The sequence below is a fragment of the Camelus ferus genome, chromosome 16, assembly GCF_009834535.1.
Source record: "Camelus ferus isolate YT-003-E chromosome 16, BCGSAC_Cfer_1.0, whole genome shotgun sequence".
Lineage (NCBI taxonomy): Eukaryota > Metazoa > Chordata > Mammalia > Artiodactyla > Camelidae > Camelus > Camelus ferus.
Genome location: NC_045711.1, coordinates 20508099 through 20534722, shown reverse-complemented (window position 1 = coordinate 20534722; position 26624 = coordinate 20508099). Strand labels below are relative to the sequence as shown.

The 26624-nt window shown below is 61.3% G+C and overlaps 3 protein-coding genes and 1 long non-coding RNA gene across 9 annotated transcripts; 1 reads left to right on the top strand and 3 right to left on the bottom strand.

Moving 5' to 3' along the window:
- Nucleotides 1-2928: 2928 nt before the first annotated feature.
- PYCR1 (pyrroline-5-carboxylate reductase 1) lies at nucleotides 2929-7448 on the bottom strand. 5 transcript variants are annotated; one of them, XM_032456516.1, is made up of 8 exons: nucleotides 7377-7448; nucleotides 6841-6952; nucleotides 6520-6590; nucleotides 5588-5767; nucleotides 5155-5376; nucleotides 4883-4975; nucleotides 4565-4728; nucleotides 2929-3717 (listed from the first exon to the last, which is right to left on the bottom strand). In XM_032456516.1, the coding sequence occupies exons 2-8, from the start codon at nucleotides 6905-6907 to the stop codon at nucleotides 3552-3554; spliced, it is 963 nt and encodes a 320-aa protein (XP_032312407.1). In that variant the 5' UTR covers nucleotides 6908-6952; nucleotides 7377-7448; the 3' UTR covers nucleotides 2929-3551. The 5 variants fall into 5 exon arrangements, with proteins under 5 accessions (XP_032312407.1, XP_032312411.1, XP_032312409.1 ...); XM_032456520.1 differs by having other exon boundaries at nucleotides 6520-6639; nucleotides 7377-7391; XM_032456518.1 differs by lacking the exon at nucleotides 7377-7448 and adding an exon at nucleotides 7088-7362.
- A 672-nt stretch (nucleotides 7449-8120) lies between these two features.
- Nucleotides 8121-12071, bottom strand: MYADML2 (myeloid associated differentiation marker like 2). Its single transcript, XM_014551103.2, has one exon. The coding sequence runs from the start codon at nucleotides 11862-11864 to the stop codon at nucleotides 10941-10943; it is 924 nt and encodes a 307-aa protein (XP_014406589.2). The 5' UTR covers nucleotides 11865-12071; the 3' UTR covers nucleotides 8121-10940.
- Nucleotides 12072-14263: 2192 nt separating this feature from the next.
- On the top strand, nucleotides 14264-17435 carry LOC116656690. 2 transcript variants are annotated; one of them, XR_004311573.1, is made up of 5 exons: nucleotides 14264-15622; nucleotides 15732-16063; nucleotides 16168-16248; nucleotides 16524-16874; nucleotides 17031-17435. It is a non-coding gene; the product is annotated as an uncharacterized LOC116656690 (long non-coding RNA). The 2 variants fall into 2 exon arrangements; XR_004311572.1 differs by having other exon boundaries at nucleotides 15732-16248.
- Nucleotides 17436-17468: 33 nt separating this feature from the next.
- On the bottom strand, nucleotides 17469-25253 carry NOTUM (notum, palmitoleoyl-protein carboxylesterase). Its single transcript, XM_032456515.1, has 12 exons — nucleotides 25167-25253; nucleotides 23997-24358; nucleotides 22814-22866; nucleotides 22637-22732; nucleotides 22095-22155; nucleotides 21789-21847; nucleotides 21298-21400; nucleotides 20482-20673; nucleotides 20236-20336; nucleotides 19566-19713; nucleotides 18407-18454; nucleotides 17469-18181 (listed from the first exon to the last, which is right to left on the bottom strand). Exons 2-12 carry the CDS (start codon nucleotides 24329-24331, stop codon nucleotides 17875-17877), a joined length of 1503 nt encoding a protein of 500 aa, XP_032312406.1. The 5' UTR covers nucleotides 24332-24358; nucleotides 25167-25253; the 3' UTR covers nucleotides 17469-17874.
- Between the last annotated feature and the right edge of the window lie 1371 nt (nucleotides 25254-26624).

Below are 26624 nucleotides of genomic sequence, written 5' to 3'. Positions count from 1 at the left end.
GCGGCGGCGGGGGCGAGGGCGGGGCGCGCCCGCACTACGCCTGCGCGCCCGGCCTCCGTTGCCTGGGCAACGCGCGCCGCTCCCGCCGGGTGAGGTCTCGCGGGACTAGCACGGGCGCGCGCTCCCCCGTTGGCCACGCCCCCTCCGGGCGGGGCCTCCTGGAGCCGCTAAGCTGCTTCCCTGAGCCTCGTGAGTAGAGACTTTAAAAGCCACGTGTGCGGGGGCCAGGTGCGGACCTGAAGTACCCACGCATAATGCAGAAGATTCTCATGGTGTTTCTGATACCACCTGGCAGGCTCTGCACGCACTGCCTCTTCAACTGTGGAGCGGGCCTCAGCCCTGCCGGGAACAGTGGCTTGGCTCACAGATGACCCGCAGGCTCCGGGAGGTGAAGGGCTTGTCCAGGATTCAAACTTAGGTCTCAAGACCACCTCCAGGGTCCTCTGAGTAGCGTGGTCTGCCTTCACCTAACGCCCCGAGATCTCACACTAGTGGCAAGGGCTCAGGCGGCTCCTAGAACGACTCCTGCTCAGAGTGGGTGTGCGGTAAACATTTGTTGAATGATAGTTGGTGTAGGAACTGCACCTTTCCTTTCCCGTTTCATCAACATCTGCCTGGAACTGAGGTCACCAGTCTATGTCTGCTCCTGCGCTTTCTGTAAGGAGTTCTCACCGCTATTTGAAATTCCCAGAGAAAGAGGTGGCCAAAAGAGGAAGGCAATTTGAAGGGATCCCGTTTCTACTTCCAAATTCTGGACTTCCCTTCCCAGGTGTAAAACCAGGTAGGGTGACCTACCCTGCCAGGGAGGCTCGTGGGATCAGGTGAGCTGAAAGAGGAGGAGCGAAGGACAGGCTGCGGAGTCCTCAGGGGAATTCAGTGAATGAATGATGAGGGCCAACCCAGGAGGCCCCCAGAGCCAGGGGGCATCGCGGGGTCAGAAGCTCTCCCTACTGGACTCCAGTAGCTTCCCTCTGAATCCCACAGCACCTTGTCACCTGCTTTGCAGGGTTGCATGTGGTTGTCCGATCATCCTGTGCTCTTTAAGCGCCAGGTGTGTCCCCCTGCACTGGGTGTACCCCGCATCTCACAGACTCTGGGGCCTTCATATACCTGAGCCATGACTTCTAAAGCCCTCAACTCTTCATGTACTAAACCACAAAGACTTACTCCTGATGCCAAGAAAGAGGCCCTGTCTCCTCCAGCATCCTCACCACCAGCCACTACCTCCTTCTCCTGGATCTGCTCAGCAGGCATGTGGGTCCAAGCTGTCCTTGGGTGGTGAGCACACAGTCCCTGTGGCAGGGCTTTGGCGGGCCACACGGGTTATGGTGGATCCTGTCTCTTCACTTAGTGTCACCCCGCCTGAGCAGGGATGGTGGTGCCATCCAGAAACACTGATGCCCAGGTGACTGGCCCTGGGGATGGTGGATGCTCACTTAAAGTCATAGCCTGTCTGGCTCTGCCCACTTCCCCACCCCTGGCCTTTGCTTTGTTTGGGACCAAGGCTTGCATTCCTGCCTGCTGAATCTGGAGTGTTCTTCATGGGTTGGTGCAAAGCCTCTGCAAAGCTCGCCCAGGCCCCTTGCCTCCTGCAAGGCTGTGATGTGTGATCGCTCACTCCAGTCACCTGCTGGCTTCCTCCAGACCCTGGACCCTGGGCACCTGTTACAGCAGCACGCCCCCCTCGTCTTATTGGTCAGCACCTGACACGCAGCAGGTGCTCAAACAGTGAGGCTGGCCTCGACTTGAAGGGGAAAGTTAGGGGACAGCTTTGGTCCTGGGCAGATGTGTGGCCTGTGAGACAATCTCTTCTGGGAAATCTTTTCCTCAAAGGGAGGGTGCCAAGGTTTCCCTGCACCTCCAGGTCTCTGCCAGGGAGCTCACAGCACAGGGTGGGGGCCTGTGCTGGGGGCTCATGCCTTAGGAGGACCCTGCAGGGACTCCAGGCCCCACGAGAGACTTCGGCAGTTGGGACATGGGGACTGATTGGGATGAGGGATGCAGTCTTGCCTCTCACTTGCTCTGTTACGTGTTTTCTTGTTTTCCGTGTCTCCTTTCTCCCTTAGATTTGCAAGGCTGTGTCCCTGTCCCCAGAGAGCTCCCCCTACCCACCCAACGTGCACTGCGCTTTGGTTCTAAGTGGGCCCAGGGGAAGGAAATGAATCGGAGATGTGACCTTGCAGTGTGGTTCCTGGAAAACTTCTGCCTGGAAGCTCTCCTGAACCCCACCCCTGCCCCTCAAGGGACCCAACACGTCACCTGGGTACCCCCCACCTAATGCCCTACAGTCACTCAGCCCCGCTCCTCTGACATACTCACCCAGGTAGGGGGTGTGTGTATCAGCCTCTGGAGGCAAGGGGCCTTGTTTTACTGTCTCTGCTCAGTAACTGTTTGTTGATTGAACAAATGTGAGCCATCCTGGACCCATAAAGGGTTCTGACCCTCAGCAGCTCCTCTGTGGGTCTCCTGTGATGGTTAATTTTATGTCAGCCTGACTGGGCCATCTCCTGCCAGTGGTTGCTCTGGTGAACCCTAATACACCTTCCTAGGGTGTTCCTTCCTCACCTGCCCCTGGCCTTGCCTTGGTGAGATGGGGACACATCTGCCCCCACCAAAGTGGGAGGCACAGGAGATGCTGTGGCTGGGCCCCTCCCACAGCGGGGTATGCCAAGCCCAGCCTACAGTGCCCACTTCCAGTCACGCCTCTAGTGACCACGGCCCAAGGGGCAGCACCTTTCCAGAAGCTCCTTCGTCCTCTGCTCACTGGGAAACTGAGCCCCACCAGCCAGGATGGCTGCCTCAGGACGAAGAGCTCCAGGCCTGTGGGCTGTCGGCTCAGTCTCCAGCATTACACTGGGCAGCGACAGCCCTCTGGCACAGGGCGGGGGGGCCTCCCTCCACATGTGGCAACAGAGTTAGAAGTCAGGGCACTGGGACTGGAAATCAATTTATTTAACCTAAAGTCAGACGTCTGCGGGTCGGGTCAGGAACAGAAGATGATGGTGTGAGTGTGCTGATGGCCTCGGAAGTTGAACCATCTGAGAGCCCTTTTCTCAAATGTCCAGCTGGCCAAGAACCAGAGTCCCTCCTGCTGGATGCCAGGGACCCTTGGGTTCTTCCCACACTGAGGAAGGAGTTGTGACTGGAGGGTGGAGAGAGGTCAGGAGTGGGTTCCCTCCTTGGCTGGGCCTTCATGGTTGGGGGGTGAGTGGAGGGGGGACCTTGACCTTTTGTGCTCAAGGTCAAGCCAGCTGACCGCGGCGGGTGGAGACCCCCAGGCCTCCTGAGCTCTGGAGGAAAGTGACTTGGTTTGGGGGTAGAGGAAGAGGGCACTGAGCTGAGAGAATCCTTCCCTGTTCTGGACCAGGACAGTCAGGGACTGTGGAGGTTCCCACTGGGAAGTGACATGCCCACTCCCTGGCTCCAGCCCCACTGAAGCGAGTGGACCAGAGCCGTGGGCAGTGGGCCATGATGAGGATACCCTGTGCAGCCCGGAGCTAGACACCCAGCGAGGAGCTCTGAGCCCAGGAGGAGAAGGCACGTTGGGCACCTCACTCCTTCTTGCCTGCCGGGGCCAGGCTGCGGGTGAGCAGCTTGGAGTGGCCAGAAGGGGCCAGTGAGGCCCCGGGAGGGGAGTCCAGCTTCACCTTGTCCAGGATGGTCTTCTTGATGGCGGCTGGTGAGACCTTCTCCCGGTCGGCCATGGACTGCAGCTCTCTGGGGAGACAGTTGAGGAGGGCTGGGTCCAGGGCCCCGCCTCCTTCCGAAGCCCAGGTGTCCGAGGGGAAGAGGGAGGAAGCCCCAGCTCCCAGCAGCTGCCAGCCCAGGAGGCTGCTGGCTGTCACTCCTGACTCAAGGCCTTTGCTCCTGCAGGCCCCTCTGCCAGCCACCCCTCCCCTAGACTGCTGCCCGGCTGCCTCTCACCTCATTCGTGTCAGCTCAGGATCCCCAGTCTACCAACAGCCCCTCAGATGCAGAGCCCCCATGGCCCTGACCAGACCTAGGCTCACCTATCTCCCCAAAGGCTGGTGCCAGGAGGGCCGCCCCACGCCAGAGCCTCACTGCCATGTGGTAGCACTGGGGTACACCCATGGGCTTGGACTGGAGAGCAGGCAGGGTGGTGAGAAAGGTGCCTGTCCACCCTGCAGACCTGAACTTGGGGCCGTGACTCTGAGCCCAGATGTCAGACTGTGTCAGTCCCCTGCTCTCTGGTTTTCTCTGCTCGCATCGAGCCTTCCTTGTGCCAGCGCACCTGGGACTCTCTCAGTCTCCCAGGAAGGCCGAGAGGAAGATGGTACCACCTGCCCCTGGTCCCCCTTGCCTGCCTCCCTGTCTCGGGTTGTCACCCCAGACTGAAGCCACAGGTAATGTAATGACGTGGGGCGCACAGTCCGGGCCCAGAGACAGCCCCTCCTCGCAGAATGATGGAAGGTAGTGAGGGATGCTGCCCACTGTAACCCCAGGGAACCTCAGGGCTCCCCACGCCCTGCCCGGTGCCAGGCCAGAGCTTGAGAAGCAGCTGCTGCATGAATGACTGAGCAGGTGGGCAGTGGCGGGGGCCCACCGTGTGCGGATGCAGGAGGCCTCCACCGCGTTGATGAGCAGGGAGCGGAAGCCCCCGCTCTCCAGGACGTGCAAGGCATGGATGGTGGCCCCACCAGGAGAGCAGACGTTGTCCTTGAGCTGGCCTGGGTGCTGTTCAGAGTCCAGTAGCATCTTGGCGGCCCCCTGAAGCCAGAGGGGGTTGCTGAAGGCTGTGAGGGCACTGCCCCCAGCCCCAGCCACCCCAGCACCCACTGATGCTCCACCCATCCGCCCCAGTGCACCACCCTTGGTCCTGGCAAGCAGTGGCCCCCACCAGAGGGTTGGGAAAAACACTGACCAGCAGAGCCTGGGCCCCGAGGCGGACGGCCAGGCGCCGCGGGAGCCCCATCTTCACGCCCCCGTCAGCCAGTGCGTCCAGGGCTGTGAACGCCTGCCAGGAGAGAGCACCCAGGCTGCTGTCCCAGGTCTTCTCTCCTCTTCCTCCGGGCAACAGTGAGTCCAGCAGCTCTGCCCACAGTGGCCCAGAGCAAGGAGGAGGGTAGAAGACCAGCAGGTGTACCCTGAGGTCCTGGGACCTGCCAACCACCGCCCACCCTCCCTAGTCCTCACGTAGGCTGGGCCGCTGCCACTGAGCCCCGTGACGGCGTCAATCAGGTCCTCCTCCACCTCTGTACAGAAGCCCACGCTGCCCATCAGCTGCTCCAGGAGCCTGCCATCCTCCACCTGGGCGTGGGTGCCCGTGGCGTACACAGTGGCCCCCTCCCGCACCACGACCGGCGTGTTGGTCATGCAGCGGATGACTTTGGGGGCTGGCTGGAACACCATCAGCTTCTGGAAGAGAAGCCGGCTGTGTGTCCATCCCAGCCCCTTGCACACCAGGCCGTGCTGGGTGCGGGTGTGAAGGTGCTCTCCCAAATGCATTCTCACTGTGGGCCGCGCCAGCACACCCACCTCACAGACGGAGAACCGAGGTGCAGAGCGGGCCAGCGCACACGTCCACCCTGTCTCCGGATCCCGCTGGGCCTCGACCCGCAGCACCCACCTTCTCAATGGAGCTGATGGTGACGCCAGCTGCGCAGGACACCACGATGTGCCGCTCCTCAATGTCGGCGCCGATCTCATCCAGGATGAAGGGGATGATGTGTGGCTTCACGGCCAGGAAGAGCACGTCGCTGTGCTGCACGGTCTCCTTGTTGTGGGGCGTCAGGTTCACCCCTATCTTCTGCAGGGAGCATCAGGCAGGCTCAGCCTCCCTGGTGGCTGGCTGGTTCTCTTAGTATCCTCCAAGGCCGAGGGCCCCATGTGTAGAGCAGCAGAGAGGATGCTAGGAGTGTGGGCACTGCAGGGCTGGCGGCTCAGGGCATGCGGCTCTGACACCCACTAACTGCCCTTAAAACCCAAAAATGGAGGAAGCTTCTGGAAGGTGTCCCTTTTGCAGCCAGAAAAGGGAAACTGCATCTGTGCCACAGTCCTGGCACACTCCACCTAGGGTTGCAGGCTGCAGCCCCCTGACCCCTGCTTTCCCGATGGGAATGGTAATGCGGGTAGGGGTCTCAACCTGGGAGCCTGTCCCCACCCTTGGACCTGGGGCCCTAACTCAGCTGTGGCAAACCAAAGCTGTGTTCAGCCCCCAGGTTTGTCTCCCCTGTGCCCACTGTGGCCCTCTCTGGTGGTTCCACCTGGGGAACCCCATTCCAACCAGCACCCCCTCCCCACCAGCTGCGCAGGTGCCCGTCACCCAAGTCCCAAGAACTGAGTGAGGGGGACTATCTGCAGGTCAGGAGGCAGGGTCTTTGAGATACTCCAGCCCAGGGACCCTCTTCTCACTGGGGTGGGGGGCTGTGCCATGGAGTCCCCCTCCCCAACTGGGGGCTCTACTCCTGGTCCTCCAGGGCTAAGAGTCACACGCCTGCCTCCAGACACTGACTGACCACTGTGGGCACAGCTGCTGGTCACCCTTCATGGTGCACCTACCCTGAGAGCAGAAACGGTGGCCAGGTCCATGTCTGGGGAGCTGGCCATTATCTTGTGGGCAGCCAGCACTCCTGTGGGAGACGGAGTTGCTCCCTCAAGGCCAGTCCTGACGTCCCTCCCCTACATTCCCAGGAGGGAAAGCAGAAATTCCACCACCCAGGTTATAAGCCACCCCCATCTTACTCCAAACATCCCAAGGCTACCTTTTCTCACGGGTTCAAATGAGGCAAGTTACCAAAACCTCACTTTCACCCTTCAGCCTAGTGAAGGGTAACTGGCCGACCCTCTCACCCCTGGCCCCTTCCTGGCGATAGGGCCTACCTGCTGCTGTGAAGCCCTTGGCCAGGGCAAAGGCCAGCTGGCCAGCTCCGATGAAGCCCACACTCATGGTGTCCGGAGGCTTGCGCCCACGCCCTCACAGCTGGCACCGGCTCTGCAGGAGCAGATGCGGGACAATGGGGCAGAATCCAGCGCAGGAAGTTAGGCGGGCAGTGCCCGGCCTCCTAGCCACTCCACCGCCCCCATCCTAGCCGGTCTAATTCTCCCCTGCTCCGATGCTCCCACCCACCATAGCCTCCCGACCTGCTCCCGAGGGTCCCAGACAAGGGGCAGGAAGGGGCGCGCTCGCCTCCGTAAGGGGACAGGAATTGGCCGTGGGCAGGGGGACCGATCGGCGCCCGGGCGCTCCCAAGCCCTAGTCGGCCTCCCCACGCCCAAGGACCCTGTCCAGGTCTGAGAGCCCCGGTAGAGCTCTCTCCACGCCGGAGCCGAGGGCGCAGGCGCGCATCTCCCTCTGCCTAGCGGAACCACCGCCCGCCGGAGCCGGACCGGAGTCTGGCTCCGAGTTACCCAGTTACCCCGCACGGGTCGCCCCCTCTCCGAAGCACTGCGCCCGCCACGCGGCACCCGCGCCCAGCGGCCCCGCCCTCGGCGCCCCAGCCAGTCCGAGGCGCGGTCGCCTTGGCGCCGACCAATCCGAGGCCGCGGGCGGTGCCGAGGAGCCATTGCATCATCTGCTCGCCCCCGCCCCCTCCCGTGGGGCCCTGTCTCCCCGGCGCTCCCGATCCCGCGTTCTTCGGACTCTGGCCCCCAGACCCAGTCCCGCCGGCATCCATGCCCCCGAATCCGCGCCCCTTCGGAACGTCCCGCGGACCCCCGCTCCTCGGGACCTACGCCCCTGGATCCGCGGCCGCGGACCCTGGTCCACCGGACCTCCTCCCTCTGGACCTCGGCCTCCGAATCCCCCCTCCCCTTGGGCCCCTCCTTGGGGACCCAGGACCGCTCCTGGGAACTGAGAGCGCCGGGGGAGGGGCGGCGGGAGCCCGGCCCTCAAAGAGCGGCCCTGGGCGGGGGCTCCCCACACGGGACCCTGTCGTTGGCCACGGACACCGACAGGTCAGGCTGCGTCCCTGACCACGTGGCCCAGGCTTACTGTTACTGACTTGATCGTCGCGTTTGGAGGAGCCCAACTGTGTAGCATTTTTTCTTTCTCTTCTTTCTTGTATTGCTTTTTTTTTTTTTTTTTTTGCTGTTTTGTTTGCTTTCTTGCTTTTTTGAGAGGAGAGAATTGAAAACAATTTACAAAAAAAATTTGCAGTGTATCACTGTTTTGATACTATATTTTGTCACTTAAGTTTTTTTTTATTGTTCCAGGAGGCTCCGAAACGGTATCTCATGCCTTCTCGGGATCTCAGAACCGGGAGGCACCTGGGAAGTCTAGGTCACCCCCTGTGAGCTGGACTCCTTCCCGCCTGGAGTCTCTCTTCTGCAAGTCTCTTCTAAGGCTCAGGGGCCCTTTGGAAGCTGCCTGACATGGGGGACCACAGGCCTGTTACCACGTGGACCTCCTCAAGCTCGGGGTGGGTGGTGTCAGCTAGCAGACAGGAAGATGATCCTGTTGTCCCCAGTTCGCACCGAGCACCCCGTGTCTCTTGACATCTTGTCTGCAGCATCTGTGGAACTTTTTTGGCCCTGGGTTTTTGGGAGAACAGGGCTCCAGTCCTGTCTCCCTGAGGATGTGTGCAGGGTTCATATGTGTTGAGTCTGTCTGGGCTTCAGGATAGTCTGGGGTCCCAGTCAGCAGCAGGGTTAAGAGCAATCATCACTGACAACCCGTCCCCCACCAGGGAGAGAGAGAGCAGCTTTATTCTCTCTGTTCTCTATCTTAAGTGATGACAGGCTGTTCTAAAGTAATTTCAGCATTGCTTGGACGTTTGTGCCCCAGAAGCAGGGCTGTGAGTTCTCCTTGACACAATAGCCAGGAGCACCAGACCACTGTGTAGTGAGCATGTGTACATGGCCGATTTCCAGGTCTCCGCAGATGTTTGTCTGTCCTGGTGTTCAGTCCTCACCCTTGTGTGCAGGTGCAGGGGAGAGCTGCAGTAAGTTCCTGTCTGGGATGGACTGCTCGAGGAGTGGCCCAGACTCAGACCCAGAGACACAAACCTGGGCGGGGTTCCCACCACTTCTCACCCAGCTGTTTGCCATCAAAGAACAGAGCCCCTCCTTTAAAAAGTGTTGTTTCTCAAGTGACAAGAGCAGATAAGCCCCTCCCCCAGGAAGTGAGAGTCCCTGGTCCAGGGAGCGGGCATCATCAGGACGATCCCCAGGCCAGCCTCCCAGAGGACAGAGGACATATGCCGTGCCTATCATGAGACTGGAACCACTCCCCTCCTCCATCTCCCCCCACCAGGTTCTTTGAAGCTTAGGGTGGGTGGAGCTGTGAGAGCAGAAGTCCACAGGACAGTGAGGAAATTGGGGAGTTGGTGACAGATAGCTCATTTCAGAAATTTGGTTAGACAAGGAAGGAAAACCATCCCAGCCTCCCCATGGTCTGGGTAGGGTGTGACCCAGAAACTGCTTGGTCACCTGATAACGCACCCCCACCCCGATGTCAGGCAGGGTCCTCAGGACACCTCCAAACACAGCAGCTCCACACCTCCGGGATCTGCTGCTAAACTCAAGACACCCGCCTCTCCAGGTTAAAGGACCCTGTGCGTGTGCCCTCCCCAGTGGGCAGGTGGGCAGTTTCTCTCTTGCTGGGCACAGCACCAGCACAGGGAGCCCTGGGACCCTGTGCCTGTAAGCTGCTGGGGCTCTGCTGCCAGGAGGCAGGAAAGCCCAAGGGGCAGGGGAGGGCATGTGGGGCTGGTGAGTGCCTAGGGTTCCTTCCCCCTCCTCCTCCCCTTGCTCCCCACCCAGAGGACACTGCTGAGCCCCTTCCTTGGGAGGCTGCCCCTCACCGCCAGAGGACCCTGGCCCCTGACAGCTGCCTCCTTCCTCAGCCAGGCTCAGTCTAGGCCCTTCTCTGGCAGCACGCTGAGGGATGGCCCAGGAGCTGCAGGTGGCCCCCGCGCCCTCTGGCCACCGCCTCCTCAGCAGAAACTGCTCAGCGCAAGTCAGCATTGGTGTTTATTTCCTGCTCAAGGCTGTGGGCCAAACGGGGTCAAGTGACTGCTGTGCTTGGTTGGCCGGTGGGCTGGCCCAGTCTGGGCCTTTGAGTGGGAGAAGCTGGCTGCAGTGTGGGGGACAAGGGCCCCAGCGGGCTCTGGCTGTCAGTGGTCAGGCAAATGAACATTTGAGTGGAGGTCGTGGGCCTGTGAGCGCCAGTGAGGTGTCTGGTGCCCAGACTCTGTGTCCCAGTGGCTGCCCCAGGTTGGCCCTCCTCTGGGTCAGGGCTGCCCCAGGCCAGTCCCTCGGGACTCACGGTGGGCACTGCAGAAGCTGCTGCATGGGGGGTGGGTAGACGACGGGAAGCCCCGGGCGTCGGCTCCAGCATCCTTGCTTGGCTTCAAGAGACTGTGATGAGGAGGAGGCTGGCGAGCCATGAGTCCTGATTCCCAGCTCCTTCTCCTGGGGCCGGCCCGGATGCCCCAGTAGGGCCCTCTTTGGGCAGCTGTCCTTCCAGGGTTCCGGGCACTGCCCCACGCCCCTGCGCTGGCCCAGCTCTGGCCCCCTCCTGGGCTCCCTTCCAACTCCTTCCCACACCTCTGGGAACTGTCCCCTTTTCAACTCTGCTTAGGTCACTCAGCCCGAACGTGGGCTCCAGACCCTGGTGGACAGTTAGGGCGGACTCCTTAATCCCAGCCTCGGGGTCCCCATCTGCAAAGCGGGTCATAACAGCAGCTGCTTCAAAGGCTTTTCATGTGTTGCACTGCCCAGCACTAAGACAGGGAGTGCCAGCAAAGGGAGAGCGACAGAGACAGAGAGGGAGTGGGGAGAGGGGTGGGAGCCGCCTGGCAGAAGCCTCTCCTGCCGCTTTGGCCCCCTCCGCCCCACCCCGAGCGCAGCTGCTGGGGCCACCAGAATTCCAGGCCCGGCTCTCCTGGCTACCTCCCTCTGCTCATCCTTGGGGGTCTGGGTTCACCTGGGTCCCTTCGTGACCTCTGAAAGCAGAGGTGGGTGGGTCGCTGCCTGTCCAGCTACAAGGTGGGCACAAAGCGGATCCTCTGGGAGTAGGCCAGGTCGGCGACGTAGAGGAGCAGGTTGACGTAGGTGAAGGTGGCCACCACCAGCTGGCTGTCCCAGGGACAGCTGCCCGTCGGGCAGTCGGGGGGCCTCCTGGGCTCCCCGTACTTGGGGTCGAAACAGAAGACAGGCCAGATGACCGCAGCGCTGAGGTAGAGGAGCACGGCCAGGAAAGTGTACATCACCACCACGCGGTCGAAGGGGCAGCCCAGGTTCCCTGTGTGTCCCATCACGCTGAGGGCCACCACGGCCACCGTGGCCAGGAAGCACAGGCTGTAGACGGCCACACACCACTGGGTGGCCATGTAGCGCCCGTAGCGGCTGTCGTGGACCAGTGCGCCGAATATGATGCAGGCTACGAAGGCCTGGACGATCTTGAGGAGCCCCGACACGGTGGCCATGTAGCTGGCCACCTGGCCTGGCCGGGCTCGGGTCAGGGCCACCTCTGTGGCGTAAGCCAAGAAGAGGAGCCCCGCGAAGACGCTGGCTGCCAGGCGGAAGTCCCTGGCGGTGCAGCCCTCGGGCTCGGGTGGGCACTCCAGCCGCGTAAAGTAGAGCGGGTAGATGACGGCGGCCGTGGCAGACAGCAGCGTGGCCAGCATGGCGAAGGCTGCCGTGAAGTTTCCCCAGGACAGGCGCAGGCAGCTGTGCAGCCGGGTGAGCTCACAGGCCACCACCAGGACCGAGAGTGCGAAGCAGAAGCCCCAGGCGGCCATACAGAAGGTGCCCTGGACGCCCGCGAAGCCGCCCTGGTGGGCCACTAGGCTGAAGGTGGTGCAGCCGAAGGCCAGCTGCAGCGCGCGGGCAGTGCCCACCGGGGACGTCACAGCGCCCAGGTGCAGGTAGCCGCCCCCGGGGGGCTCCATGGTGCTGCCCATGTGGACGGCCTCGTCCCCGCCGCCCCACACAGCGCCTGGTGGCCCCGGGGTCTCTTCCCTGTGTCTCCTGCGGCAGCGGCAGGTGCCGGCAGCCCGCAGTGGCGGTGACGCGGGGTGACATTGCAGCAGAGCCGCCTCTGCCGCCTGTGTGGGGAGGGCCCCCCAGCGCTATAAATAGGTGACTGTGATCAGAGCTCTGGAATAGCAGCCTGCACGCCGGTCCCCATCCCAGAGGAACATCTGACCCTTGCGTCCCACGCCCAGCCCCTGCCCAAACCATTAACCCCTTGGCTGCTGGCACCGCCCCCACCTCCGAAGCACCTGCGTCTGTCGGTTAGTCGCTCCACTGCCAGTGGGAGAGGGGAAGGGAGAAAGGCAGAAAGGGGCCGCCTCCAGGGGCAGCCTGTGTTGGAGTGGGGGAGGGGCGCAGTGGCGGTTGGGGGTTGCTCTGGGAGGGCTGGGCGGGTATTCCCCTGGTGTCCTTCCTCCAAGAGGGCTTGGTTAGGAGCTGGGGTGGTTTCAGGACCCCACCGTCTTGTCAGCTGTGATTCCTGGGAGGTGGTGGGGAAGGGGAGTGGAGACCCCGTGCCCCACTCCCAAGGGTGCCCGCCCTCATTCTGCACAGCCCCAGCCTGACCTGGGAGGTGGAGTTCTAGTTACCATTTGAGGGGGGCACAAAGGAGCTCTTTGCTCGTCCCTCCTAAACATGTAAACACTTAGGAAAAAACTCAACCTTCCCATTTTTTAGGCAAAAATATTTAAAATATAGGAAATATCTTTGAAGATTACGTGTTTTTGACTATAAGAGTAGAACCTGCTCAGGCCCAGTCAGGACAGGAACAGGTAGAGGAAAACGGCCTGTAATTAATCTGCCTGTAATTCTGTCTCTTGGCTCAACCGGGATGAACATCTCAGTGTATGCTGTTGGCCCTCCACATGCACAGGTTCTCTATTGGGGGGTTCAGTCAACCGCAGATTTAAAACATTCGGGGGAGAAAAACTCCAGAAAGTCCCGAAAAGCAAACCTTGAATTTGCCCCTGAGCCAGCAACCATTCACATAGCATTGACTTTGCATCAGGCATCACAAGTCATCCAGAAATGACTTAAAGTCTCCGGGAGCGTGAAAACCACAGGGAAACAGAGAGACTGCTACGATGAGCTACCCGCCAATCAACTGGGCAGCCCGGAAGAAATGGGTAAGTTCTTAGAGTCATGCTGTCTTCCAAGACTGCACCATGGAGAAACTAGAAAACCTTAACAGACTGATCACTAATAGAGATTGAAACATTAATTAAAAACCTCCCCCAAAATAGAAGTCCAGGACCAGATGGCTTCATATGTGTATTCTACCAAACATTCTATCTTTCTCAAAATCTTCAAAAAATATTGAAGAGTAGGGAAAGCTATGAGGCCATAAAAATAAAAGATTAAAAAAAATGAAAGATAAAAATTGAAAAAAATAAACGATAAAATTGAAAAATAAAGTCTACAGGAGGATTTGTATAAGTTATATGCAAATACTGCGCCATTTTGTACAAGGGGCTTGAGCGTTGGTGGATTTTGTTATCCTGGGGGGTCTGGGAACCAGTCCCCCTCTGACACCAAGGGACGACTGTATGCACATCCTTATGTATATTTCCCCAACTTTTCATTTAGAAAAATGTCAGGTTTACAGAAGAGTTGCAGAATAGTGCAATGAAAATTCACACCTCTTTCTCCCAGATGCGAGAATTATTAATATTTTGCCCTGTTTGTGGTCTGACTATCCCTCTCTCCAGTGATAATTCATAACAAATAATAACATTAATTAATTCTAGAGATACAATAATTCTCCCCTAGATACTTCCACGGACACCTCCTGAGAAGAAGGCAGTTCCCCTACAGAACCTGAACATGGCGATGGCATTTGGGGAACTGAAGCATGATCACCTAGAACACAGTCTGTCTTCAGGTACCCCGACCTGTCCCCAAAATACACTTTATAGCTCTTTGAATTTTTGCTCCGGGATCTGATTGGAATCATGCATCTGGCTGTTGTGTGTGTCTGTTCCCTTTGTTCTGGAATGGTCTCCACTATTTCTTTTCTTTTCTTTCCTTTTTTTTTTTTTTTTTTGCTAAAAATACCTTTATTTTCCTTTGAGAAAGTCCCTCCTCTGCTCCATGATTGCATGCAGTCTTTTTTTTTTTAATTGAAATGTAGTCAGTTACAATGTGTCAATTTCTGGTGTACAGCACAGTGTCCCAGTCGTGCATGTACATGCATTTATTCATTTTCATATTGTTTTTCATTAAAGGTTATTACAAGATATTGAATATAGCTCCCTGTGCTGTACAGAAGAACCTTTTCTTTCTTTCTGTCTTTGCACATTTTTTGGTTTGTTTTTATTTGGGGGGCAGGTAATCAGGTTTATTTGTTTATTTTAACGGAGGTGCCCGGGGATGGAACCGAGGACCTCTTTCCTGCTGAGCACATGCTCTGCCCCTGAGCTGCGCCCTCCCCCTCCACTTCTCTATTTCACAACACTGTTGCTTTGAAGAGCCCAGCAAGCAGCCTTGCAGGTTCTTTCGATGTGTACTTTGTTTCCTCGTGGTTGGATCCTGGCTAAACACCCTCGGCAGGAAGACCACGCGGGAGATGTGGTGTGGGAGGAATCTCGGGTGTCAGCCATGCCAGACTCAGCACCAGCTGCTGGAGCTCCCTGGGAAGGGAGGTGCATGCCCTCGGGGCTCCTTCCTGTCCTCTTCACACAAGGAAACAAGCTGCTTAACCTGAGCTGCCTGGTCCCGGCAGCCACCCATCCCCAGAAGGGGCATGTCTGGAACTCTCCAGGGAGCCACGCCCAGACCAGGGTCCTCAGAGCCTCTCCTGGGACCAGATTTCCTGACCCAAGTGCCACGAACCCCTGGGGAAAGCTCTTCCAGCTCCACTGGGTGGGCCAGGCCATGTCTTCCCCTGAAATGCAGCCGGAAGATGCAGGAGAGGGTGAGGGGAGGACCCCGGGCCTGGGTCCCACCCGTTCCCCTTTTCCCAGTTACTCTCAGCTCCTTCTCTGAAAGGCGCCTTCAGAATCTGAGAACAAATCCCCAGCAGTCACCTTTCTTCACTTTGCCGTCCCGGCTCCCTGCCCTTAACTAGGCACAGCCTCCCCCTTATCAACAGCCCTACCAGAGTGATGCATTTTTTACCATCAGTGGACCTACGCTGACTCATCTCCATCCCCAGAGTCCGCAGTTTACATCAGGATTCACTCTGAGGGTTGTACCTTCCGTGAGTCTGGACAAACATGTGACGACAGGTCTCTGCCAGTGCGGTACCACGCAGAGCTGTTTCTCGGCCCTAGAAGCCCTCTGTGCTCCCCGTCTTCATGCCTCCCTCCCCACCCCTACCCCAGGCAACCACTCCTCTTGTCACTGTGTCCATAGGTTCACCTTTTTCAGGATGTCACAGAGTTGGGCTCACACAAAGTGTAGCCTTTTCAGATTGACTTCCTTCCCTTAGTCACATAGATTTAAAGTTCCTCACGTCTTCTCACAGATTGGCAGCTCATTTCTTTCTAACGCTGAGTAACTGTTGTCTGCAGTTTATTTACCCACTCATCTACTGAAAGACATCTTGGTTGCCCCTGTCCGGAGTGTTGTTGCCACTACAGGAATCACACGATGCGGAACTCGTACAGCAGCAGCATTGCCAGAAAAGCCGGGTCATGGGCGAGGAGAGCTCAGCATGTCCCCTCGATGGCCGCGCCGAGCCCTGCAGGTTGGCTGGTCCCCACTGTACTCGTGGGCCCTGGGCTCCTTTTGCCGCTGGTCCCCCGGGGAAAACACAGAGGCCGGAAGTAGGCTGAGCCTCTTTTCTTCTTTGTCAGGAACATGGGAGGAAGGGTTTATTCACTGGGTGGAATCCCATCGGGCCAGACCCACAAGTGTCGTGTTCTGTGTGCCTGGCACGCCCGAGACACACAAAGCCGCCCTCTGATCCTTTTCATTGGCCTCGGACGGAGTGAGGACCTCTGTGTGTGTGATGTCCCCGCCTGCTGACAACAGACAACAACTGCTGTCCAGCCAGCGCCTCCGGGGCCCCCAGCCCAGCTCCGACCGCAGCGCGGCTGCTCCCTCCGAGCAAAGCCTCCCCAGACTGGTGACGGCCAGGCCCCTTTCAAGTCCTCCAGCCTCTCCTCCCGCTGGGAACCCACGGCCGGTGGGTTGCACGGAGATTCCTGTTCATGGTCCTCCTGGGAGGCCGAGGAGGGGCTGCTCTCGAAAACCAGCAGCCGCACTGGGGAACTCTTCTTTCATCTCCAGCGTTTGGCCGCTCCATCCCTGACCTCACCATCTCCCTTGGCCTTGGAGACTCCGTGGGTTCCCCCTGGAGACTGTGGAGAAGTGAGTGGTCCATGGAGGAGACCATGAATGGGTCACTTGGTTCCCCCCGGAGAAGCCGATGCTGGTGCTGAGTGGGCCTGAGTTGGAGCTGAGCACCCGCAGGGCATATCCCCGGTCTGGTGGGGGAGAGAGGACGGCCGGGTGTCTGGCAATTCTCCCCACTCTGGAACAGAGCTGCAGAGGCGGCAGCTGGGGGTGGGGGTGGTTCAGAGGCTGGGAGCAGGGCCCAGGCTGACCTGCTGACTCCTTCCTCTGTCCCTCTCAACACTTCACAGAACCTCTCTGGGCCTCAGCTTCTTTACCTATCATCTGAGTTTATCATAAGACCTACTTGCAGGGTGACGGGAAGGAATCGTGCACCAATGCACGTGGGGCCCCAAATGCAGGGAGAGGAGCACCCAGGGCACCGTGCCCGTTGGCCAAGCCACCTCCAGGGAGGGCCCGTCAGTGTGTCGCCCAAACCGCAGGGGTGTCTTTGACCTGCACCCAACGGATACGCTGGCCCGCGTGCAGTGATGGCGACTCGGGCCCGCCACACAGCATCCCAAAGAGGGTGAAGCATGACGCCCGTTGCTGACCCGGAAGGTGCCACCTGCCTGCAGCTCTCTGTGGCCCCAGGATGCAGGGTGAGGTGGAAACCAGGCATGCAGTCGTGTGTGTGTGTGTGTGTGTGTGTGTGTGTACACGGGGAGGCCGGGATCCTCTAGAACTGGCCACAGATGCAGACCTGGGGGCCGGACTGGAGGGAGAATGTTCACCCTTCCACTCTTTGCACCTTTCAGATTCTGGACCCTGTGCACGTGTGACCGAGGGGAGTAACAGAGTTCAAACTTCTAAGAAAGTGTTGGCTGGGTAGGGAGCGTTTGTGGCAAAGTTTTGAAACTGGAGGTTGCTGGTGGAGACACGACGTCGTGGACATGGAAATGGTGAGTCGTGCACTTAGAAATGGTTGTGACTGTCACCCAAGAGCAAAATAAAGAAGACAGGGAGCTTATCGCTCCCAGGGGCTGCCTGATGCAGGCCTGTGACCTCTGATTGTGGAAATGGATGAACAGAAGGAGCAGGGGTCAGAGGTCAGGAGGCTCCAAAGTCACCCCCAGTCTCCCTGCTGCCCTTGGGTTGGGGGGGGAGTCAGGGTTGGGCGAGGGGTGTGAGAAGTGGGCAGAGTGTCCCCTCAAATAAACACATCTACAGGGCGAGTCTCTTTTGTTATCCTTTTTTTCATTATTTAAAAAAAATATGTTACAAAACAATATCATTCACCATATATTTCTTGCTAATTTTCCTTTTAAAAAAAATTAAAGTAATAAAAAAGTCACTTTATAAAATAATACAAAAGGGTGGGAGAGGGTGGGGGCTGGCTGGGAGGTGGCTCCTGGGCCAGGGGCTGAGGGATCTGGTGCTTCTGGCTCCCCAAGGTGGGGGGAGGCGGTGGCGGGGAGGGGGAGCCGGGGGAGGCGTCCCAGGGCCGCAGAGGGGCTGACTGCAGGCCCACCTTCCCCGAAGGCAGTGGGAGGCAGTGCAGGCTGTCGGCAGGTGGGGGGTGTCCAGACCCAGGGTGGGGACGGCCTGGCCACTGTCCCAGGAGGGAAGGAGGGCCTGGCAGGGCGGCCGGGGGCGGGCCCACTAGCTCTCGCTGCTCAGCATCCCGAGCAGCTTCCCAGGCTCCAGGCCCTGCTGCTGTGCCACCTTCTGCACATCGAAGCCCATGTGCATGAGGAACTGGGCCACGTTCATCTCCTGCCCCGTGACCTGGTCCCGGATGGTGGGGCAGGAGGGGTTGCAGTGGGGCCAGGGGCAGCTGTCCACCAGGTGGACTGGGCAGCCCTGCAGGGGGACTTTGCGGGCCTTGTGGCTGTCGTGGAGGCTTCTGTCCCAGCAGTGCAGCGCCCGGGGCAGCGAGGTCCCTTTAACCTGGACGTCTGTCCAGTGGCTACAGACAGAAACCCAGGTTGGGGGTCACTCGGGGAGGGGCCAATCAGGGGACGGCCTTGCTACCGCAGAATCCTTGCTACACAGCTGGTATGTAAGTCGCTTTGAAAGCCCCAGAAAGGAGCCAGAGCCTGGGAGGGCGGAGGGCAGGCATGCTGGGGTGGGGGCGCCTCATGTTTGGAGCAGAGCCAGGGATGCGAGCTGTCCCAGGGCAAGGGCCACTGACCTCCGGGTGATGATCTCGTGGGAGAGGCAGGCAGGGGCAAAGCTGGCCCTGTTGAGGAGAAGACAGCCTGTGAGCAACCATCTCCCACCTCAGCCCCTTCCCTGCCCCAGAGCCCACAGGTCTCAGTTCCCCCTGCCCTCCGCCTGGCTACCCCCTCCCTCTTGCCAGGGTGCCAGCCCTCATGCTCCCTCGTCAGCCCTGTCCCTGCTGGCCTCCACATCCTGCTCGGAGTGGGGGCTCTCCTGGACAGGTGAGTACTTTGTTTTTCTTCTTTTTTAAAAAGATTTAAGGTTTTTAAAAAATATTTACTTATTTATTTATCTATTTGGGGGAGGTAATTAGGTTTATTTATATTAATTTTTTTAATGTTAGTTTTTTTTGTTAGTTTTTGGGGGAAGCAATTAGGTTTTACTTATTTTTAGAAGTGATGCTGGGGATTGAACCCAGGACCTCCTGTGCCTGCTAGGCACTCACTTCGTCACTGAGCTATGCCCTCCCCCCGACTTCAGTTTTTGTAGAAGTTTCAGGTTCACGTCAAAGTGGAACGAAGATGTAGAGAGCTCCCTTTTATCCTCTGCCCCCTGACACACACAGCCCCTCATGAGCAACAGCCTCCATCAGATGGCATCTTTGTTACAACCAAGGAACCTACGCTGACTCATGACTCATCTCCATCCCCCAGAGTCCACAGTTCACATCAGGGTTCACTCTGGGTGTTGCACCTTCCATGAGTCTGGACAAGCGTGTGATGACAGGTCTCCACCAGAGTGGTACCAGCCCAGCTGTTTCTAGGCCCTAAAAGCCCTCTGTGTCCCCCGTCTTCATGCCTCCGTCCCCCAGCCCCCAGAAACCACTGATCTTCTTACTGTGTCCAGGGTTTTGCTTTTATCAGGACATCACAGACCTAAAATCACACAAGCAGCCTCCCCAGACTGGCCTCTTCCGCTTAGCAGCATGCACGTGGATCTCCTCCGTGTCTTTTGATGTCTCAGTGGCTCACTTCTCTCTCACTCTGGGTCCCACTCCCATCTAGGGGGCCACAGTTCATCACCGACTGAGGGACGACTTGGCCACTTCCTATTTTGCCATCTTGGAGGCCTCTGTTTTTCAGTCGAGGGGTTTACTGCAGAGGGGTCTGAGGGGGATCCCCAGCACTCACGGCACGTCCTTGAGCGTGTTTCGAAGCTCACGGCCCAGGTTCTGGATGTAGAGCCACTGGCCCTCCTGCACCGGCTGCCCCGTGAGGTGCACATTGTCCACAGTCAGCTGGGCCTCATCAAACAGCCACTGCACCACGAACACCGGGCCTGGGGCCAGGGTGACGGCTCAGCTGGGCCCCAGCTCCTGCTGAGCACCCCCCCCCAGGCCTGGGGTCCCGAGGTGGCAGCCAGGCTCTCCCTGCAGGGTGCCAGCCGCCAGACCCCCGACCACAGCACCCTTCCTTGAAGAGGTGTCTTGTTCCACCCCGACCTTGGCCTGGTTCCCAGGGACTCTGCTTTGACCAAAATGTGGTGACAACGTCCCCCCAGGCGTAGAGCTGGGATGCCAAGGCACCACGCAGGGGCATGGAATCCAGGCTAAAGCACATTCTCAACTGTGGGTGTGGCCGGGTGACCTACCACCCTGGTTTGCCTCGAACCGAGTGGACTTTTTGTGTCAAGACTGGGAAAGTCCTGGCCAAACCCAGATGACTCTGTCACCCTTCCCAGGTGGGGCAGTGGCCTCCGGGCCCTGCCTCCTAGGGCTTGACTCCAGCTGGGTTGTCAGCAGGGGGAGAAAGTCTGGACACCGTCCCTGCCCCCCGCCCCCCGCGCTGCGTGCCCACTCACAGCGCAGGGTTGGGTAGACTTTGTAGCCGAAGAAGCAGTTCCACTCCTCGCCCTCCTTGAACTGGCGCCGGCAGCGCTCTGGGACCACGCCATTCCAGTACCTGGGCCACACGCGGCAGGTTAGCTGCCCCCCGTCTTCCACAAGCTTGGCCACCCGCTCTGCACCCACCCTGGGCCCTCTGCACGGGGGGCCACGAGGCCAGGCAGGGCCCCAGAGTGTGGGACAGGTCCTCCCTCGCGGGGCACCTGATGCCCCGGCGGATGGCCTCTGTGGGAGCGCAGGTGATGGTGTCGATGCAGTCCGTGCGGCGGTACTGCTTGTTGTCCAGGAACCAGCCGGAGTCGGCCAGGCCCCGCACCTGGATGGCCGGATAGCCCAGCTCCTCCAGCTGCTCGGCCACGCGGTCCACGTTCAGCAGCACCCCCGTGGCCCCCGCGCTGCAGGGAAGGTGGGACGTCAGGCCAGGTGGACGTGGAAGGATGCTCACCTCCCACGGAGCCCACCCAGCCCCAAGCCCATCCCAAGGGGACAGGGATCCCCATGCACTCTGAACTGCCAACATTGTCTGGGTTCCTGGCAAGACTCGTGGGCTCATCAGGGTCCTGAAGGCAGAGAAGGGCCAGGGGGGCTGCACTGACCCAGGGTCAGGTCATACCACTTTCTCCCACCCCTCCTTCCCTTCCTCTGTTTCCTCATCGGAAAGTGAGAATGACCTGTGTGGCCCAGGCCCCTTCATCTAGCTCTCGGATGTCCCCCTGGGTCCCCTACACGCCCGCAGTGATACAGTGGCCAACAGGTGGAACCCCTGGCCTTGGAGGTACACTGGTTCACAGATAACCCCTAACCAACAACCGAGGTCACTGCAGTCCCAGGCTTCCCTCACATCCAACAACCACGGTTCCAGAAGAGTCCTCTGGACAGCTTCTCCTACACAGCACGTGGGGGCCAAGCCTCCAGGACACCCTAGGATGCTGCTCTCCCCGGCCGCGGGTCTGCCCAGGCTCAGCCCCCTCCTCTCCCTTCCATGGGCACCCTGCCGCCCCAGCCCCAGCCCAGCCCACCTGCTCCCTGCCAGCAGCAGCACCTTGGCCCCGCTCAGCCCTTTGCCCAGAAGCTCGCGCACCACCTCCTGGATGATGAGGGCGCCCATGAAGGCGTACTCGTCTGCACGGGGAAGGAGGATGCTTCGAGTGGGGGCCTGGGCAGAGAGCAAGGCCTCCTACCCCCAGGTTGGAAGGGGGAGGGATAGAGCTGGGGGCCTGGAGGGTCTTCCAGGGGATGAGGCCAGGGGCTGGGGTAGACTGGAGGGAGGTGGATCAGGTATACAAGGCTGTTCTGAGGGCCCTTCCCCAGGGAACACCCAGAAGCGAGGCCCCCCAAGGGTCAGGCCTGCCATGTACAAGCCAGCCAGTGGGTGCTGGAGACGGGCACCCTGGGACACATCAAAGGGTTAGAGGAAGTGACGAGGCTGAAAGTCTGTATTTCCCCAGAATCTCCATCTCCCCTGCCCTGGCTCTGGGAGGGGGAGGGAGGGGGAGGCCAGGGGACTCACTCTTCTCAGACTTCGATGAAGCTCCACTCCAGACGTCACTGGAGCAGTAAGGGATGAAGCTGTGACACAGGGATGACGTGAGCCATGCTCCTCTGTTGCCCGAGGACCCCAGGAAGGACCACCTTCCCCAGGAAGGACTCCTGAGGTTAGGACCCCTGCCCCAGGAAGGATCTTTCCCAGGACAAGATCCTCCCAAGGACAAGACCCCTCAGATGGACTCCCCCCTAAGAGCCCCCTTAGGAAGGACTGTCCACGAAGGACTTCCGTGGACAGGACCCCCAGGAAGGACCCCTTGCCCCTTCTTACACCATGTTGGCATTCCACCAGTGGGGGTTCTCCTCTGGTTGGGAGGACAGGATCCCCGTGCCTGTGGCCGGGAGGACAGAGGCAGTGGGTCTTTCTGGGGGGGAGGGGGCATGCAGGGATGAGGACGGCAGGAAGGCTGGGGATGTGGGGGTATCCTACTTGGCCCCAGCAAGGAGGTGGGTGGTGACACCTGCCTGAACCAGGGTGGCCAGGGAAGTGGGGAATGGACGAGTTTAGTTACTGCACAGAGTCACCATGGCCAGGATGCCCAGCCAGGCTGTGATATCTGGCATGGCCACTCCACCAACTGCTTTCATTTAGGGACCGACCACGTACCGCGCAGGCACGGTGAGCCCTGGGAAGTTACCTGTGGAATAAGGGTGAGTGTGAGTGCTCCCTACCCTTGGGGGAGGGGAGGGGTGGATGGGGTGGGGCCTCTCTGGGGCTCTAGGGAGTGAAGGAAGGGGGCTTCTTCCAGAACTTCAGGTTTGTAGCCCCCTTCCCCCAGCAGGGGACTCCTGGGCACTCCATGGCCTGCTGACCTGTGCGAGTGCGTGGCCAGTCCTTGGAGCTCATGAGGCGCCTCATGGTGTCATACCGCGAGTCGCAGTTCTCCCGGTTGAAGCAGTACCAGCCTCCTGTGTGCACAGCCACCACCTCAGGGTCCAGTGCCCAGGGGACCCTCGCCCAACCCGCCTCCTCAGCCCCCTGGGACTCACCTTCCAGAAAGAGTAGCCACCGTCGGCTGCCCTTGGATTCTTTCAGATAGTAGCTGCAAGGGAGGTCGGGCAGAGCGGGTGGTCAGCTTGGGCTGCAGGGCCCAGCTCCGGGGAGGAAAGGGTCATTCCACCTGTCGCCGAGCGCCCGCGCCGCACGGGGGCGCCAGCGGCCAGGCCCCCGCAGAGCGCGCTCGGCCCGGCCAGCATCGGCCAGTCCCGGGAGATGGCGCTCGCGGGGCGGGGAAGGGCGGCGAGGGGCTGTGTGGTCCGTGGAAAATCCCCACGGCCCGCCCCGCGCGGGACGCGCTGTAACTTCGGCGCCCGAGGCCCGGCGTGGGGGAGGGGGTTCTTCACTGGGGCTGGGGATTCTCCTTGGGACTCGCAGTGGCGCTTGGAGAGTGCAAACCACCCTCGCTGGAAGAGTGTGCGTGGGGCAGAGGCACTGGGGTCGGACAGGCGGGCGTGGAGGGGCGCGGGCGCCACAGAGGCGGGTCGCAGCCGTCCTACCGAGGCCCGCTCTAACTTTGCGTTCCTCGTGTTGTGGAGTCGCTGAGGGCATGGGTGCCCCCAACTCCTCCCCAACCCCCAGCCTCGTATCCTTCCTTCATCTACTTCGGGCTGGAGATGGGCGAATGCCGCACCCCAGGTTCTTCCGTCCCACCTGCGCCCCCTGCCTGTCTCTCCGGCTGGCTGGGATCCCTGGCAGTCCAGGCAGCCGCAGGCAGCAGACGGGGCGAGTCGAGCTGGGGTGGGGGTGGGAGTACGGGGGAGGACTCTCCCCGCCCCGCTGTGTCGCCTCCTCCTGCTGGAGCCAGGGCCACTCTCGGACCGCCATCTCCCCGCCCAGGGACCGAAGGACGCGAGCACAGGGGCTGGGCACCGGTGGCCGAGGGGTCAGTGCCCGGGCTGGCCTGGTACCAGGGCTTCAATCGCTGCCCCACCCCCCGCGCGGCGGGTCGCCGAGCCGGGCCCTCTCCGGGGCCAGCGCCTCCGAGGCTCGACGGGAGCCCTCTCCCCGGGGCGAGCACCGCTGAGGCCAGCAAGGAGGGTCCAGCGCAGATACTCCGTGCGTCTGGGCGGAAACAGGGAGGCGGTGGTGCGACCCCACTGGCGACAAGACGGCCCGCGGCCCCGGGGCCACCGGCAGGGGCGCGCCGGTCGCGCGGGCGGTTGCGGACCTTACCCGGCGGGGCTGCCGTCGTTGCATGTCACCGACGTGTTGAGCAGGAGGTGCAGACGCAGGTCCTCGTTGAGCTGCTGCGCTGAGCAGGGGTACAGGGACTGCGCCAGGCTCTTGACCTGCGCCATGAAGCTGTCCATGTTGCCCTCCACGGCCGTGAAGTCCAGCGGGAAGCTCTCCACCGGCTGTCCGGCCGCCGGCGCCGCCTCGGCCCGGGGCGGGGGCGGCGGCGGCGGGGGCTGCTGCTGGCCACGGCGCCGCCAGGTCTTCCTGCCCTCGCCGCCCCCGGCCCAGTGCAGCAGGCCCAGCAGCAGCAGCACGCGCACCCCTCGGCCCATGGCCGCGCCGCTCGGGCCCGCGGCCACCTGCGGAGAGCGGGCGGCCTTGAGGCGGCGCGGGGGCGGGGACGCCGGGCCGGGGGTGCCCGGGCCGCGGGGCGCCAGGCGCGCCTGCTCGCTCGCACCGCTCCCCGCACTGGGCCTGGCCGAGGAGGCGCGAGCGGCTTGGCGTCGAGGCTCTCGGGGCCGGGCGCCGTCGGCCTGGGCAGCTCGGGCTCCGCGCGCAGCCGGCCGAGGGCAGCGCAAGGTCTGGGTGCGCTGGCTCCGACCCGCGCCAATGAGCGGCGGGGGCCGAGCCTGGGCGTAGTTTGCGGGGGCCGCGGCGGCCCGGGTGCCCGCGCGTTAGATGTGCCGCCGCCGCCGCCGCCCGGGCTCGGCGGAGGGGGAGGGGGCCGCGCTCGCTCTTTTCTTGGCGGAGGCATCGCCTTTTCTTCCCAAACCGCAAGCCTGACGGAGGGGCCTGGACTACCCCGCCGCGGCCGCCGGAGGCGCTCCCGGCCCGGCTCCGTGGGGGGCAGCGCGGCCCGGCGGCCCCGGCGGCTCATTCACCGCGGCCAGCCCGGCGCCGCCGCCCCCGCCCCCGGGCGGCTGGAAGGGGAGGCGGGGGGAGGCGGGCGGGGGCCGCCGGGGAAGGAGCGGGGCTTTTCCGCACGGGGGGAGCTCCGTCCGCCACGCAGCCGGCCGAGCCCGTCGAGCCGGGGACTCAGGGGGCGCGTTCACCTGAGCCGCCGGGGTCCCCCTCGCCCCCCTCCGCCCAGGGCCAGAGCAGCCCGCGGGCGACCGGGACCCCGGGCCGCAGCCCCCACCCCGAACCGTCCCGGAGCCCCGCGCTCACCGCGGCCGGCGCGGGCCGCCCCGCGGCCCCGACTCCTCGGCGTCGCTCGCCCAGCGCCAGCCCGCTGGTACGCCCGGCTCGGCTGCCTCCCCTCTGGCGCTGGCGCAGAGCCGCCCGGGACTTTTATCCAGCGGGGCCCCCGGGATCAAAGCGACGGCGGACACAGGGCTCCGCGCCGAGGGGCCGGCAGCAGCGGCGCCGGGGCCTCCCGAAGGAGCGGACAGGTGTGGCGCGAGGCCCCGGCGCCCTCGGCGACCTGCGGGAGGAACCGGGCGCCGCGGCACGGCGCCACGGGGGAGTCGCCCTGTCCCGCGCCTGGGTGGACAGAATCTGAGCGGCCCTCCGAGGCAGCGGGGGCAGACGGGGCGCTGCCACCTACTGAGGTCGGTGGGCCTCGGGGTGGGGTCCTGGATCCTCCCCGCGTGCACCCTGGCTTCGTGCCTCCCTCCTCCAGGAGGATCCCCAAGAACCCCTCCCTCCCCAGCCGCCACTGGGGCATGGGCAAGGGTCGAAGAGCTGCAGGCTTGATCTCTGTTCAGTGACCTCCGCCCAACGTAGCACCTCTGCTCCATCATCTCACCTTCCCAGCGCGCTCACTGGTGGCAGAGGAGATGCCTCCTCAGAAATCAAAATGGGGTGGGGTGCAGGTGTTCACTTGGGAGGCTTCCGCCCTGGCCGGCTGGGTGGATGAAAGAAAGAAAAGCATTTATTCAGCCTCCACACACTCCAAGTGCCATCGGCAGCTTTGGTGGACCCCTCATTCCCCTCCCAGCCGCAGCTCCGTGAATGTCATCACGCCATTTTAGAGACAGGGAATAGGTCTTATGGAACTGGGGTCTAGAACCGGGGCGGGGCTCCCTGAGCCCCCTCCTAGTCCAGGGCAGTGGGGAAGCTGTGTCCCCTGGGAGGCACCTGCAGCTCCTCTGGGGCAGGAAATTAGAGGTTGCGGGAGTTTCTGGCAGCAACGGGGACCCCGCTCCTGCGTTCCTCCTGCCCTGTTGGCCCCGACCACGGTCCTCACCAGTCCTGGGGCCAGTATCGAGCTGCAGGTTAGAAAGTTACAACACCCACCCTGCACACCACACAGCAGGCCAGGCTCTTGGAAGACACTCCAGGAGACCAGACAGGGCCCTTGAGAGCTGTTGGGTGAGGTTTAAGCTGGAACTTAAGCCTCAAAGCTGAAGATCAGGCTGAGGTGCCCTGGAGGTCGGCCTTGCCTGGGGTCACGCAGTGAAGGAAAGGGCAGGTTGTGAAAAATACAAGTCCTCCCCACTGGCACTGGGGAGCAGCTGTGCACCCATCTTCCTGATGAGGGAAACTGAGACTCAGAGACACTAGCGGAAGAGTGGACGGGGAGTTCTGTTCATCTGGAAACCCACGCCGGCCACCCCCCTGTAGTCAGGCCATCGTAATGGCCACGTGTGGGGCTGGCCAGAGGCAGGCACTTCAAACAAAGGT

What these genes read in the sequence shown, in the direction of transcription:
- NOTUM (XM_032456515.1), bottom strand. Translation starts at nt 24,331, where the DNA reads ATGGGCCGAGGGGTGCGCGTGCTGCTGCTGCTGGGCCTGCTGCACTGG. An exon ending in AACGACGGCAGCCCCGCCGG is followed by an intron (nt 22,867 to 23,996) that starts GTAAGGTCCGCA and finishes CCTCCCTTGCAG; the next exon opens with CTACTATCTGAAAGAATCCA. An exon ending in CACGAGATCATCACCCGGAG is followed by an intron (nt 18,182 to 18,406) that starts GTCAGTGGCCCT and finishes TTCTGTCTGTAG; the next exon opens with CCACTGGACAGACGTCCAGG.
- MYADML2 (XM_014551103.2), bottom strand. Translation starts at nt 11,864, where the DNA reads ATGGGCAGCACCATGGAGCCCCCCGGGGGCGGCTACCTGCACCTGGGC.
- PYCR1 (XM_032456516.1), bottom strand. Translation starts at nt 6,907, where the DNA reads ATGAGTGTGGGCTTCATCGGAGCTGGCCAGCTGGCCTTTGCCCTGGCC. An exon ending in CCACCGTTTCTGCTCTCAGG is followed by an intron (nt 5,768 to 6,519) that starts GTAGGTGCACCA and finishes TGCTCCCTGCAG; the next exon opens with AAGATAGGGGTGAACCTGAC. An exon ending in GCCTCCTGCATCCGCACACG is followed by an intron (nt 3,718 to 4,564) that starts GTGGGCCCCCGC and finishes CTGTCTCCCCAG; the next exon opens with AGAGCTGCAGTCCATGGCCG.